Source organism: Oreochromis aureus, linkage group 12 (assembly GCF_013358895.1).
Source record: "Oreochromis aureus strain Israel breed Guangdong linkage group 12, ZZ_aureus, whole genome shotgun sequence".
NCBI classification, from domain to species: domain Eukaryota; kingdom Metazoa; phylum Chordata; class Actinopteri; order Cichliformes; family Cichlidae; genus Oreochromis; species Oreochromis aureus.
Genome location: NC_052953.1, coordinates 39,220,049 through 39,234,587, shown reverse-complemented (window position 1 = coordinate 39,234,587; position 14,539 = coordinate 39,220,049). Strand labels below are relative to the sequence as shown.

General features: G+C 40.0%; 1 protein-coding gene across 1 annotated transcript in view; it reads right to left on the bottom strand.

The window, feature by feature from the left end:
* The window catches only part of cacna1ba (calcium channel, voltage-dependent, N type, alpha 1B subunit, a), a 340,688-nt gene extending 326,678 nt beyond the window's left edge, over positions 1-14,010 (bottom strand). The window contains exons 1-3 of the mRNA XM_039620693.1: positions 13,722-14,010; positions 10,489-10,594; positions 7,645-7,784 (exon numbers count right to left, since the gene is read on the bottom strand). Of these exons, the coding sequence (XP_039476627.1) occupies positions 7,645-7,784; positions 10,489-10,594; positions 13,722-13,981 (506 nt within the window). The 5' untranslated portion in view covers positions 13,982-14,010. The remainder of the gene's footprint in view (positions 1-7,644; positions 7,785-10,488; positions 10,595-13,721) is intronic.
* Between the last annotated feature and the right edge of the window lie 529 nt (positions 14,011-14,539).

Here is a 14,539-nt window from a genome sequence, read left to right as displayed (position 1 = left end):
GACTATATTAATTTCTGTGTGGATAACACCGTACCTACCAGGACTGTACGGTGTTTCTCCAACAACAAACCTTGGATTACCCCAGAAATTAAAGCTGTCCTCAAGCAGAAGAGGAGGGCCTTCAAATCCAAAGACAAAGAGGAGTTGAAAAGGGTGCAGAGAGAGCTGAGGGGACTGATAAGGAATGGGAAGGACAGCTACAGGCAGAAGATGGAGAACCAGCTTCAGCAAAATAACGTTGGTGAAGTCTGGAGAGGCCTCAGAACCATCTCAGGCCACAAACATCAGAACTCTCTGCCTGGGAGGGATGTGAGGTGGGCAAATGAACTGAATCATTTCTTCAACAGATTTGATTCAGCCATGAGGCAGTCTCCAACATCGGCTGCAGACTCACCCACCCCCCCACTGCTGCTGTTCCACCTCTGACACCTCAGACACTTCACACCTCCTCTATTCACCCTGCTCACCCCTCCCCACCCCAACAACAGCATCCAATACACACTCAACACAAGGCTCCAGCCTGTCTCTCTCAACCACCCAGGTTAGGAGGGAACTGAGGAGGATTAAAGCCAAGAAGGCAGCGGGTCCAGATGGCATCAGCTCGAGGGTCGTCAGGTCCTGCGCGGACCAACTGTGTGGGGTGATGGAGCACCTCTTCAACCTGAGCCTGAGGCTGGGACGAGTCCCACAGCTCTGGAAAACCTCCTGTGTTGTACCAGTGCCAAAGACTTCACGCCCCAAGGACCTCAACAGCTACAGGCCGGTGGCTCTGACATCCCACCTGATGAAGACCCTGGAGCGGTTGGTCCTGGCTCAGCTTCGGCACCTGGTGAGCTCATCACTGGAACTCTGGAGTGGACCATCACCTCACTACCTGGATTTTGGACTACCTCACCGACCGACCACAGTATGTGAGGACTCAGGGCTGTGTGTCGGACAGGGTCGTCTGCAGTATGGGGGCCCCACAGGGAACGGTTCTGGCTCCGTTCCTCTTCACCATCTACACTGCAGACTTCTCCCACAACTCCACCCAGTGCTTCCTGCAGAAGTTCTCTGATGACTCTGCAATAGTCGGCCTCATCACTGATGGGGACGACAAGGAGTACAGAGGACTGACTCAAGACTTTGTGGACTGGTGCCAGCTGAACTACCTCCAGATCAATGCCAGTAAAACCAAGGAGCTGGTGGTAGACTTCCGCAGGCACAAACATCCTCCACTGCAACCACTGAACATCCAAGGTATGGACATTGAGGCTGTGGACAGCTACAGGTACCTTGGTGTTCATCTGAACAACAAACTGGACTGGACTCATAATTCAGACGCCCTCTACAGGAAAGGGCAGAGCAGGCTGTACCTGCTGCGGAGACTCAGGTCGTTTGGAGTGGAGGGCCCACTCCTGAAGACCTTCTATGACTCTGTGGTGGCCTCAGCCATCTTTTATGGTGTGGTCTGCTGGGCGGCAACATCTCCTCCCTGGGACAGGAAGAGACTGAACAGGCTGATCCGCAGGGCCAGCTCTGTTCTAGGATGCCCTCTGGACCCAGTGGAGGTGGTGAGTGACAGGAGAATGGTGGCTAAGCTGTCATCCCTGTTGGACAACATCTCCCACCCCATGCATGAGACTGTGACAGCACTGAGCAGCTCCTTCAGTGGCAGGCTGCGGCACCCACGGTGTGGGACGGAGAGATTTCGCAGGTCTTTCCTCCCCACTGCTGTCAGACTCCACAATAAAGACTTTAACTGATCAAACACACACATCCACAAATGTGCAATAACACTAATGTGCAATAATCTTTTCTGGCATCGTTGTATTTTTACTCAATTGTATATAGCATTTGTACTCTATTTTTATCTCATTGTATATTTTATTCTAACTTTTGCACTGTCCACTTCCTGCTGTGACAAAACAAATTTCCCACGTGTGGGACTAATAAAGGTTATCTTATCTTATCTTATCCTCCAAAAATTCAACAGTGAAGACACTTTGCATACGCTAAATGCTTATTGGGTGGCATAAACAGGAAAGGGAACCACACATAAGTAGCTGGAAGTGTGGAAAACAGCAGTGGCCATATTTGTTTGATATGCCCATTGAAGTACATATCCTGGTCAAACATGACTTCAAGATTTCTCACAGTATTACTGAAGGCCAAGGTAATGCCACCTAGAGTAATTATCAATTTAGATTTTTACAGCAAGTGCAGTAACCTCACTTTTATTTCAGTAAACACATGTGCGGCAGCAATGGACAACACCATTACATTCACTCTATTTGTGCTGTGACTCAAAACTAAAACAGTTAAATTACAACTTTTTCTTCAGGTCAAAAATACTTCACTATCAACAGAGAATTCAGTATAGACAGAAAAATTCTACCATGATACATTTCAGTACTGGAATACCCTAGTTGTCATCAGGATTGTAAGTATCCTCTTTTTGAGTAGTCAGTACAATTAAAGATGTCTTGATTAAAAAAAAAAAAAAAAAAAAAAGCTGAGGATTTAATATGTAAGCAATGTTTAATTCAACAAATTAGATCCTCCCCAAGTTATTGTGGAAGATTATAATAGACAACCCCCAAGTTGTAATAAAATAAAATGATGAATTTACATAATGGTTCACAACAAAATAACATAGTACTAAAGTTGAACACAGATAAATTGAAATGAACTTGAGATGACTACCCAGATTAACTGATTGCTTACAATCAGTGAGTTACTGCTAATGCATACTTACTTTGGGTTTCCACACAGCACATTCTACAGGAAATGGGTATCATCAATGATTTGACAGCAGATGGCTGCCCACACCCTGGTTCAGTTGGAGGTTTTTTCCTGTGAAAGGGGAGTTTGTCCTTTCTACCATCACCAAATGCTTAGTCATAGTGGGTGGTCTTATCGTTTTTTGTTGTGTTTTCTTGTTGTTTATTTAATATTGTAGTGTCCGTAACCCACAATGTAAAGTGCTTTGACGTGACAGTTGTTGTGAATTGTTGTGAAATAAAAATAATAAAGTTCAATTGACTTGAATAAAAACAAAGCTTCTAGCTCCTTTTCATCATTTGTGCTGATGTTTTTCATTAATAATTACCTGGAGGCAATATTGTGTTGTCTCAACCAGTTTGTGCAGTTTGACAGTACATGCAGTGTCAAACATCTGCAGTGGCAAAATGCCCGTCAGAAAAAAGCCAGAGACACCCCTTAGATCAACTAGAGCCAGAAAAAGGATCGTGGCTGTCACTATTTTTCCCTGGAAGCTCTCCTCCTGTTGACTGCCTTGACTGTGTATACTGTGGTCTATATGTCTTTTATTGTATCTTAGGTATATGAATAACAGCTGAAGGTCCTGTAGAGTTCACCTCCATTTCTTGGGATTTATGAAAAAGCATTCTGTGGAAACATGTAATTGCACAGAGTAAAGTAGAAGGAATGCAGTGACTCAAAACAATGACTCAAAAAATGATTAATCTTGACAAATCAAATATAGAAATATAGAATGCACAAAATATATTAAATCAATTCATGATCAAACTAAAAACCTACTGTTTACTGTGACACAATTACTAATTCTGGAAGCTTTCAAAGGAAACGTATGAAGGAGATAATAACATGTTACTGTAACAGTATCAGGGGATTAGTTATCCTACAAAACTTGTGTAATCAAAATACAATAAATATGGAGATTATGTACATTTTAATTATAATTATTTGAAAGTGAATATTTTAAGGTTGAATATTTTAAACAGCTAGCTGTTGTTTTGCATGAAAGCAAAACTACCTCTAAAACCACAAATTCTCATTCTTACAGTTAACAAATTTGTTCATTTTATCAATAGCAGTTTGGTAAAATACTGGACAGTTTTATGCAGTAAATTCAGTGTGCTATGAGTGACCTGCAGTCACGCAGGCTGCATGTTAGCTGGATTCACCGATACCATTTGAGAGCAGAAAAAGCAGAGCCCCCACACTGGGATCCTTGTCACTGTGTTAGACTAACAAAGGCAAACCACAAATCTCCTGGCAGTACATTACACAATAAGTTTACACTCTAAGGTGTTTTATATCAGCCTCTATACTAGTCCTTGCTATTCTAGTAGAATCCTCGGTTTACAATTCCTTGGTTTACAACCCATATTGTAAAAATTCTATTTTTTTCCCCTCTGTCAGTGCAATATTGCTAAAATTAGAAAAATCCTATGTGACAGTGATGCTGAAAAATATGTGTAGCTAATGTATTTGTTGCTTCTAGTATATAATATTATAATTCCTTATTATCCAAGTGTTCCATCTAATCTTTTATGTTACATGGAAGAGATGATGTGGCATTTGCAACCTGTGCAAGCATAACAGAGTGAAAGATGAAGGGTCATGTTATACTCAAGTTACAAACAATCTGCTAAGATGGCTGCTCAGATGAGATGAATGCTGATAATCAATGAGTCACTGTTAATGCATGATTGCTATGGGTTTTCACACAGCACATCCTGCAGGAAATGGACATCATCACTGAGAAATGATTGACCAGCATTTGTGTACAAGCATGCTTAAGTGCACTGCCTGCATGTGTGTGTTCAGCTGCATGACTCTGCACGAGTGATCCGATATCTACCCGGAAAACATGGCTCAACCCATCAGTGTAGCATGGCCCTGATAAAATGACCAGACCACTGGTGTAATGGCCTCTATCCACCACCCAACCCTTCAATTATGGCTGACATGCCAGCCTGCTCAGCCCCAATTTAATCAGACCTGCTTGAGCTGCATCCACACCCACACCCACCCACACACCCACTCACCCACTCTCTCTCTCTCTCTCTCCCTCCCTCTCTCTCTCTCTCACACACACACACAACTGCTCTGGCTGCATAAAGGCTCTAACAACCTGTCAATAACCTCAACACTCAACATACTCACAATTTATGCTCGATACAGTACATGCAAACGTACAGCTTGTGGGTACTTGTGCAAATAAAGCATTTACTAGGAGAAATGTTCCTTGCATATATTTTGCATATGTTAGAATGTTTCTATTATTCACAAGTATATAATAGAAATTGTTTATTGTGTGATGCACATGCTAAGGCTATTTTTAATTCCACAGTATTCCATCACTTGCCTGAAGCTGGAAAAAAGGCCATCATCAGAAGATAGCTAGATTTATTTGTAAGCAGTGTAGCCCATGCTCCATCCTTTTCAAGAAATATTTTGACAGGATTAGGCTCCCAGTAAAATATGGCTATCACTGTATTTATGCGGAACACAAACAGTTTTGGTTCTACAATAAAGAAGCAACATGCAAACAGGCAGATCTCAAGGACATATTAGTAAACCAGACATTTACTATATTTCCTTGTTTCCAGCTAACAGGAACAAAAGTCTCAGTGACTCCTAGTGATATCCAGCGAGAGGTTAAGGTGTTGATGAGAGGTTGGGGAATTGGGAGAGGCTCTGTTTGTTGCAACAAGGTTCCTCACGGCCCAAGACGGCTGAAATAAATATCTGTATCATTACGTAAAAGAGGCTGGCCTGTCCCCCAGTGAGGCTAGCAGGTGCTCAGGGACTTTCAGCAGCGTAACAGCAGCCTTCTGATCCCCGCCCTTCCAGCATCAACCCCCCACACTACAGCCTCTTCCTTTTCACCCTTACCACACTTCAACAGCAATATTCCTGTACACATTCTCAGAAATATGGTGATAATAAAAGTCCATTTCTGTTCCTACTAAAGCTGTCAAAAACATTATAGTGAGATATTTTAATATGTATATATACTAAAATTAAAATTAAATTAAGATACTCATTTGGAACAGTATCGGCGCAAACAGTGCCATCATTAGTAGACACACCTATGGAATCAATTTTTAAATCTTTTGTCACATTATTCTCAAGTTATCAGCCTTTTATGGGCTTTGCATCACTTTTAAAGGGCCTACAAAATTGTTATCTGAAGTTCCAGACTCACCTTCATGAGGTACAAATAAACAGCTGCTATCAAGGGTAGAACCCGAGTCATAGGCGTTTTAAAACTGACACTAATAGCTGGCAACTTAAAAATCAGATATTCCAGCTCATCAGCCAATTGTTTTTTTCCTTCAGATACAAAAACAAGTAGTGTGTCAGATGATAATGGCCTGTAACATCTGGTTTCAGTGCAATACTTTTAGAAGACGTCAGCCCGGTCATAGGCTGTTTTACCTCTGAACAAATAATAACGTTCATTTTCTGAGTTTCGGCTTTTTAAATATTTGATAGATAAAATAAGTAATCTGTAGACTAGATTTTATAATTTTAATACGCTGACTAAACAATTTAAATATTAATTCAGAAAATTAATAATAAAAACACGTTTTTGCATCCCACAAAGTAGACAAAAACAGGCCAAGTCAACGCGTTAAAAATTAGTGATGACGAAACAAATTCTCATACATGGCAAACAATAAACACCAGAAGTTTTAGAGATTGAACATAGGCACCAAAACTTGCTGATGTCATACAATGTCGCATGCCTCTATAACAGCCCTTTTTGAAATAAATGGTAAATAAATGTTATACAGTAAAAAGGGTGCTGTCCAAAGAGCTAAAATATATTTTTTGTTGGCATCAAAAGCATACCTTATTAAGAGGCAAAGTGGAGTGAACTCCAACCATAGTTACCCCAACTTGACTGGACTAAATACTATAAAGGAAAATAAATTATTCCATAAAATATGTTGTTGATGCCTATTAAGTCAGAAAAGCATACCGAGAAATTAAAATAGCTAAATAATCGATATGTTGGTTGAAATAGGTATGTAAAAGAATGTTAATTCCTGTAAAATGTGTAAAATTCATAGACAAATATTTGCTATAGCGACATCTGAATGTTTTTAAGTCTTTAATCTTTAAGTATTTAATGGATAAACACTTAAAGCCAAAGGTAGTGGATAAACATGTCAAATAGCTCCAAGAAGAGGAGAAATATTTTGAATTAAATGCTCAGTTACCTAAATATAACATAAGTATAGAAAAACTGTATAGAAGTATAGAAGTTTAATTGGCTTCAACATTAACATTAAAGTAAACTAAACTCTTACAGTTTGACTCTATGAAAAATGGGGAAATATCTACATTGTTAGCCTTTGTTAATTTGGCCAAATTTGTCAACACAAACATGATGGAAACTGATGCATGTTTGAACTTCCAAAAAGGTTTGTACCATCTACTCTAAATTTCTTAAAACTACGACTAAGTGCTTTCATCAGAGCAGTCAGAAGGAACTAGCCATGGCCTTAAACTCAACACAATCCCCTGAAAAAAACAAAACTTGTTATTACTCGAAAATGTGTTTGATTTTCATGATTTTTAAAGATGAAAAACAGAAAGAAAAAAGCTTTTACTGGATTTGTGTTATAGTCCTTTCTGTGCTGTGTTCTCTGATTTCCTTCTGTTTTGCACATCTACTGCAGACAATTCCACCTTATTGAGACACTGTTTATTCAGACAGGAAGAAAACACCCTGCCATCTGGAATGGCTCAGCTCTACTGATCATTAGAAATGCAACACACACACATACACAACAAGGCTCTCTCCCACCTCTCATTAATCGCTGTTGCCCATCGGCTCTGTCAGTTAGCAGTTACATAAGCCATTAGGCCTGCGCTACTCACCCTGTTAGGACCACCACAAAGTCCATTACATTCCAGCCATTACGCAGGTAGGAGCCTTTGTGGAAGGCAAAGCCCAGGGCAATGATCTTGATGCCAGCCTCAAAGCAAAATATTCCAATAAAATAGGGCTCTGTGTCATCCTGTAAGAGGAAAGAAGAGAAAAGGATTTCTGAAACTGCAGACATAGATTTATAAAGACTGATACAGATAATGTGAAATAATACACAATGAAAAGAAGGTTCTAGTACTGTGATCCTCTACAAAGCTCTATCAGGTGCTTTAACCCACCAAAAGAACTATGACTACAAAAAATCGGAAACCTTTTTTTTTCCCTGTGAATCTGTGAGTTCTGGAAACGCTTTAGAAAACTAGAGGTGTCTCCCAGTTAAAGGAATAACACATGGTGCAACTAGTGCTGGTGGATGGATTCAGTATAATTAATTTGGCTTCATCACTCCATTAACTTAATAGAGTTTAAAGGGAAAAGAGGTTTTAAAAAAGGATTCAAACTTTGGTCAAGGTAAATGTAATTATCGCAAAGCGTCTATTCAATCTATTCAAAAAACAAAACCCAATAGGTATCATAAAGGTAATCATTTTTCTTTATTCTCAGCGATATATTTATTAACCCTGTCAGGGCTAAGGCCTCACTGGTGGTGACCCTAACCCTACTCAATTAGAATATGCACATTATGTTTTCACTACATGCATATAAAAACAAATAAAAACATTCATTAGAAAAATAGCTTTTCGGCCTTTTTGAGAAGTACAGAGTTATGGTTAGCACCTATTAAGACCTCAGAACAATAATAGCGGTACTTGGAATTATTTGGAATTTTCTGGGAGCACTTTACCCCCAAGACATGCAATGTTCTGTGAATGCCTCACAGGATGCTTATATAAATAATCTGTCCATTCGTATTTAAATTACACATGAAAAACTATATTTACATAATCAAATCACTGCTGCTGCATAGGACTTGGACACTTATTCTAACAATAAGCTGCTAAACATTAAATCACTAAGTTTCCCATTCTGACTTTCCCTTCTTTGCAGTGGAACAGTTTCAGACAATGCGCTCTATCAGCTGTTAAACAGAGATAACTTTTAATCAGGAATTATGAAAATAATTGGTTATGGGTAAGCAATCTGTTATCAACTTCACACCTGGCAATACTCTGACATATAATATAACCCTAATCAAATTTTGCCAGTTGCAATGCAATTACACATGTAGATGTCCTCCGGCTCATTTTCGAGCAGTATTGGACATTTTAACTTCTTCTTAAAAATGAAACTTTTTATACAGAGAGACTGAGAGTAACACAGTAACATTACAGAGTAATGTTTATACTTTAGGCTAACATTCAAGCTACAGCCTGTTCATCCATCGGTGTAAAGGGTGCACTGACTTGGATCGCAACATCAAAAAGTAGTGTGATCACCAGAAAAGTGATCTATATCTGCTTTTATCAAATGCCTTGAAACCTCATTGAAGATGCTGTTTTGGTCAATTACATGTTGATAAAAGTGCAACTACTATCCTTGTTACCTCAAAGTGGCCGATTCTACTACTTCCCTTGCAGTGAAATAGAATAACAGACCTTTTATTTCCAAATACCAAATCAACAATTATAAACAGATTATAAAAATTCTATATAAGATTACACAGTAGTGGAAATAATTATTTGATCCTGTGCTGAATTTGTATGAAAAAATGAACAGTCTCTAATTCTTATAGTAGATTTGTTTTTTTATTTTTATGATTGTTTAATTTATTAATCACACCAACAGTAGTTACCTTCTGCCCAAGCTCCTCGGTGATGGTCTTGTAGCTTGTTTCTGCCTTCTGCAGGTCTAAAATATTGTCCCTGATGTCCTTTGACAGATCAGGTGTATCTAATTGACTGACTGATTGCAATCTGTGTGAGCACACATGAGCACACGGCCAATCTGTGGGAGCCAGAATTAAGGCTGGATTGTAGGGGATCAAATACTCATTTCACTCAATAACATCCAAATAAGTTTTACTTTTATGTCAAGTTTTTTTTTAATTTCTAGCTGATATTTTGCCTCTCCATTCAAATGAAACTATCGTAACATTAGAGACTGTTCATTTCTTTGTTAGTGTGCAAACTTACCAATTCAGCAGGGAACCAACTAATTATTTCCCCTTCTGTATTGATACCTACTTTCAACTGCTCCCTTATTCACAACGGGCCATCACAGCAGGGAGCTTTCAGTTTGCCTTTTTGATTTTTATTCCTTTTTTTGACACTACACAATCCCAAAGCAATAATCTTAAACTGCAGCCCTTGTCACAACTCCATAACTTTGCTGGGCAAACACAGACATTTTATGAAATCTATGGTATGTGGTATTTAATTCCTAAAGCAGCCCTGCCATTGTCACTCCCACTATTTCCTTCTTTAATAAAAAGACTGGAGCAGGGGTAGCCTGTGGTAATGACACATTGGGGATCAAAGGCAGCTCTGCATGGATCTGCACAACCTGCAGCGCTCAGGAGGAAGGACCCTGTCTCATGCTGAGGGGAAATTGGCATCTGCACATCTTTTCAGTTTAGATACTTGATACTACTTGAAATGGTCAAACCCATGAGCACATGGTTAGGAAAAAGAGGAAAGATTGAAATCAGTAACTTTGTGGCAGCAGAGTCTGCAGGATAGAAACTATTTACTGACAGACAGACATGCATGCATGAATTCCAGACAAAAGAAAGACATCTGTTAAAAATAACAATGCTAATTCCTTAGTGTTTGCATTTACAAAATGCTGTTTCTATTGTGTAACACAATAAAAGAACCAACCAGCTTTTTACTTACCAAACGCTCTGACATTGGGGTTTTGTCTGAGGCCGGTAGGTGTTGTTCCAAGGCCAGCACAATGCAGTTTGCTATAATAGTGGCCAAGATCATGTACTCAAATGGAGTGACAGTGTTAAGGAAGTCTTGTGAAAACATGCAAACATTAAATCAAGACATAGAAACCTGACGAAGGTTGACACAAAGCCCCCCCCCCTTTACGTTGGTAGTTTCTTAACAGCATTATGCATGAAGAGAAAGTTTTGGCATTGGCACCAGCCATTTCTTTCTGTTGAAATGATTGTTCTAGGTTATGTATCAGATTGGCTAGAGAAGAATACTGGAGAAGATTCAAAGAAACAGAGTGCATGCACTTGAAGCTACAATGAAATTTCAGAGCAGTTATTATTTTTTGTGGCTAGCTCATCCATCAGTGATAAAGCTTTTAGCCTGCTTGTCATCATCTTTCTGTCATACCAAGAAAAATCAATGGAAGGAGAGACAACAGAACAGGTAAAACAGCTACTAAGTGTCGACTTGGAAATGATGTATTAAGGAAGAAGAAATAGTTCATGAACTAATGTCCCCATACATCAGGGTTTTCTAGTAAGAATGACGAGAACTGTGTAGATGATGAGCAAGTTTGTGGCAGAAATATATTCAAGGACTGACTCAGTGTAGCATTCATTGTGTGTTTTGCTTGTTGATTATTTCCTAACACAACACTTTTTTTAAGTTCCAAGTTCATATGATTAGCTCAGTTTCAATCATCTGGATGGAGCAATGCTGACACACCGGCATTTTTACTATCACTTCATAGGTCAACCAAAGCTATCCTTTTATGTTAACTGATAATATTGCCACAGCAGATCATCTGCCTTCATCTCTCCCTACCACTAGCATCCTCCCCTGTTACACCCATCCTCTCCATGTCTTCCTTCAATATATGCATAAAGCTTCTCTGTGGTCTCTCTCTTTTCCTCCTGCCTGGCAGCTCCATATTCAACATCCAGTATATCTGCTTCCATTGAAAATCTTAACTTGCTTAAGACTTCCAACTCCAGCTCAGCCTACTGTGTTTTGGCAGCACTACCATCTTGTAAATGTTCCCTTTCACTCATGCTGCTGCTATCACAATATTGGAAATGGGAGGCTAACGCCGCTTTAGGGAGAAGAGGAAGCACAAAAACTCCTTTATGCAGGAAGCATAATAAAATTATACAAATAATGTAAGTATATTTAGCAGAATAAAGGGCAGGATTGTGTTAAAGAGTCCCTGTATCTAGACAGGGTCCAGTCATTTGGTATTATGGGCTCAAATTTTGATATCTGGTTTTCACATCTTTACATTTGTACTGCAAACAAAGTTGATGAAACTGTAATGGAAAAAATGTATTCCATTATGTATAAAAGTCCTAATACAACAGAGTTCTATAATAAACTTAGAAAATAAATGTAACTGTAGATACTGTTAGATACTGAGAAAAATTAAAAAACAAAAACCAAAAAACAGAGTAATAATGTGAAGATGACAATTACAAAAGCTTGCAGTGTATGTGGATTACATTTGAAATATAACCTTTGTTATATTGTTTGTCATAAATGCCATTTTTTGTCACATTTTTACAGCATTCTTTTGAACTTTGTGGGGGGTTTTTCTAGTTTGAATATGCACTACCTCCCATCTGCCAAACAAACACCTAGCACCTAGCATTGCAATTCCTGTACCAAACTAACTGAAATAAGTTGTACTCCTTTCATGAAATTTAGTTGCATTACTTATTACAATTTAACAATGTAAGCTTTTCCATTTCAAAAGTAATCTTTCCAGCTTTGGCCTTACAACAGTTGAGGAAAACCTTTTCATGATCTGCAGACCTCAACTTGGTCACTTATAACACACACTTCCAGTCAAATTGTTACCCTAAAAATCAAGGATGACAACTCCTGATTATAATTGTGTGTATAGAGGGTTACTTTTTCCATCTACACCCACAGAAAAATACAGTATAGTAAACTAAATATTTTGGTGACGTGCCACTTCAATATAGTTGTACTATTTTACTAGCACCTTACTATAGAGCTATATCCATCTTCTAATACACTCCCTGATATTTTGCAAAAGCAAGACAACCCAAAGTGATCACCATTCTAAGTCTCCAGTCTAGTGGGAGCTTGGTGATGCATATCTGGTGATATGCAGCAGTTCTTCAGTGTTGAATTAAACGTCTGCTTTTTGAAAGAAATTAAATGCAGATTTGCACAGCTCATTTGGGTATCTCGCTCCCTACACTGCACTGCCGTTGTGTTATTAGTGTACCCCTCAGGGATGATACAGCTCTGCCAGTAAGAGGGCATCCTCAGGAGAGGGAGGAGACCAATGCATTCCAGGCACCAGGCCTCCAACTGCTTTGAACCACAGTAAATCCTCCTGCAGCGCTGCTTTGATTGAGCTGCATCAGGATAAATGGCTCACTAATGCACTGCGACATCAAGGCATGATCAGTTTGCTTAGTCCAGAGGTTAACCAACCAGTGACTTAAGCAATGGATACTATTCCACAACTAAATGTGAGTTAATTACATGAACACTCGTGCACATATACAGGTGTCTTTCCAGGGACTTTTCCTCAGAAAAATCAAAATGCACACCAGTAAGAAATGATTTTGGTCAGCACACTAAGCTCAACAGGTGGCATTCACTCACTGTGCACAACATCTACCAAACAGGCATGAGCTGCTTTATACCCTGAAACCTGCTGCATTTCAGCGCTTGTTTGTTTTGTGTCACACCCATGCAGAGTGCCACCGCCTTACTGCTGAGGAAAGCCTGCAGATTGCTGAAGTTCAGTACTCAGGACAGCACCATCTACAGAGCACACCATTCACCAGAAGACAAGAAAAGGATCTACCGAGCAAGCCCATATAGTCATGTCATCACACATAAACTTCAGCTCTTACCTAGATGTGCTATACTATAAACCAACTCATGACTACAGCATTTAGCAGCATGGGACTTGTGACCAACACTGGAAACAACCAGAGAGCCAGCTGTGCAAGTTTTACATTTTAGCTGAACGTATTGTTGCTTTCTTAATATATATTAATATTAATTAATAAACAGTATTCTAGATGCCGGTTTCTTCTACGTCTAAGTAAGGCCCCTTAAAATTTCCCGGGTGTTCGTCGTCAGGCATGCGGGTTTTATACGGGACAGAGCGGCTTATCTGGGGGTTTACTGGGTTGTACGGATATGGCCATTCGGTGATCTTTTTGGCATATTTCCGTATGACATTATCCTCGCTGAAGATGAACAAAGAGCGGTTGACGGTGAGGCAGTTCTGTTTGACTGGAATTGGGTTGTAAATGGCCATGGTCCTGGCTCTCTGGGCCATCGTCTGCTTGTACATCCTCTGGCCACCCGGAGGCCCCGGCTGCCGGCTGCCTCCCCTGGCAGGGGCTGCGGGACAGCCGCCTCCATAGCGGCTGGACAGTTCGTCTTCAAATCGAGCCATTGCGGAATAGCGCAGATCTTGCTGGAGAAACCAAAACTGACACCAGAAAAAAAATAGAGAAGAAGCATCACCACACACACTGACGTCCCGTCCCCTGCAGGTCCTTTGGGTGCGTGTGTCGGCCACGACCAGCAGAGTCAAACATTCACACAAAAAACGAGCTGAGGGAGGCTCTTTTTCATCAGCCTCAGTCGGTTATAGCCTCACCTCCATGTTTTTACTCTCCGCGGCGTGGGATTGTTGCTTAAAGTTTAGACGCTCACATTCCATGATGCATCATTTTCATGACGGACTGCTCACGTCCTCGCAGGTAGCTTTTATACTGGCGTCAACGCTACAAGTCCATGCTAGAGGATGCGGAGACAACGGAACACCGTGTCTAAAAGACATCCACCTCAAGACAAAAGAATACAGCAGAGGGGAAAAACGCGAAATGTCACAGTGAGTAAACGTGTTTTCCACCAGATAACGTAAACAGCAGCATTTCTTTTCTTAATCACTGCTGACCGCTGTGACTTAAAAGCAGTCTTCGTTAGAGCACTTCGCCCCACGGAAGAA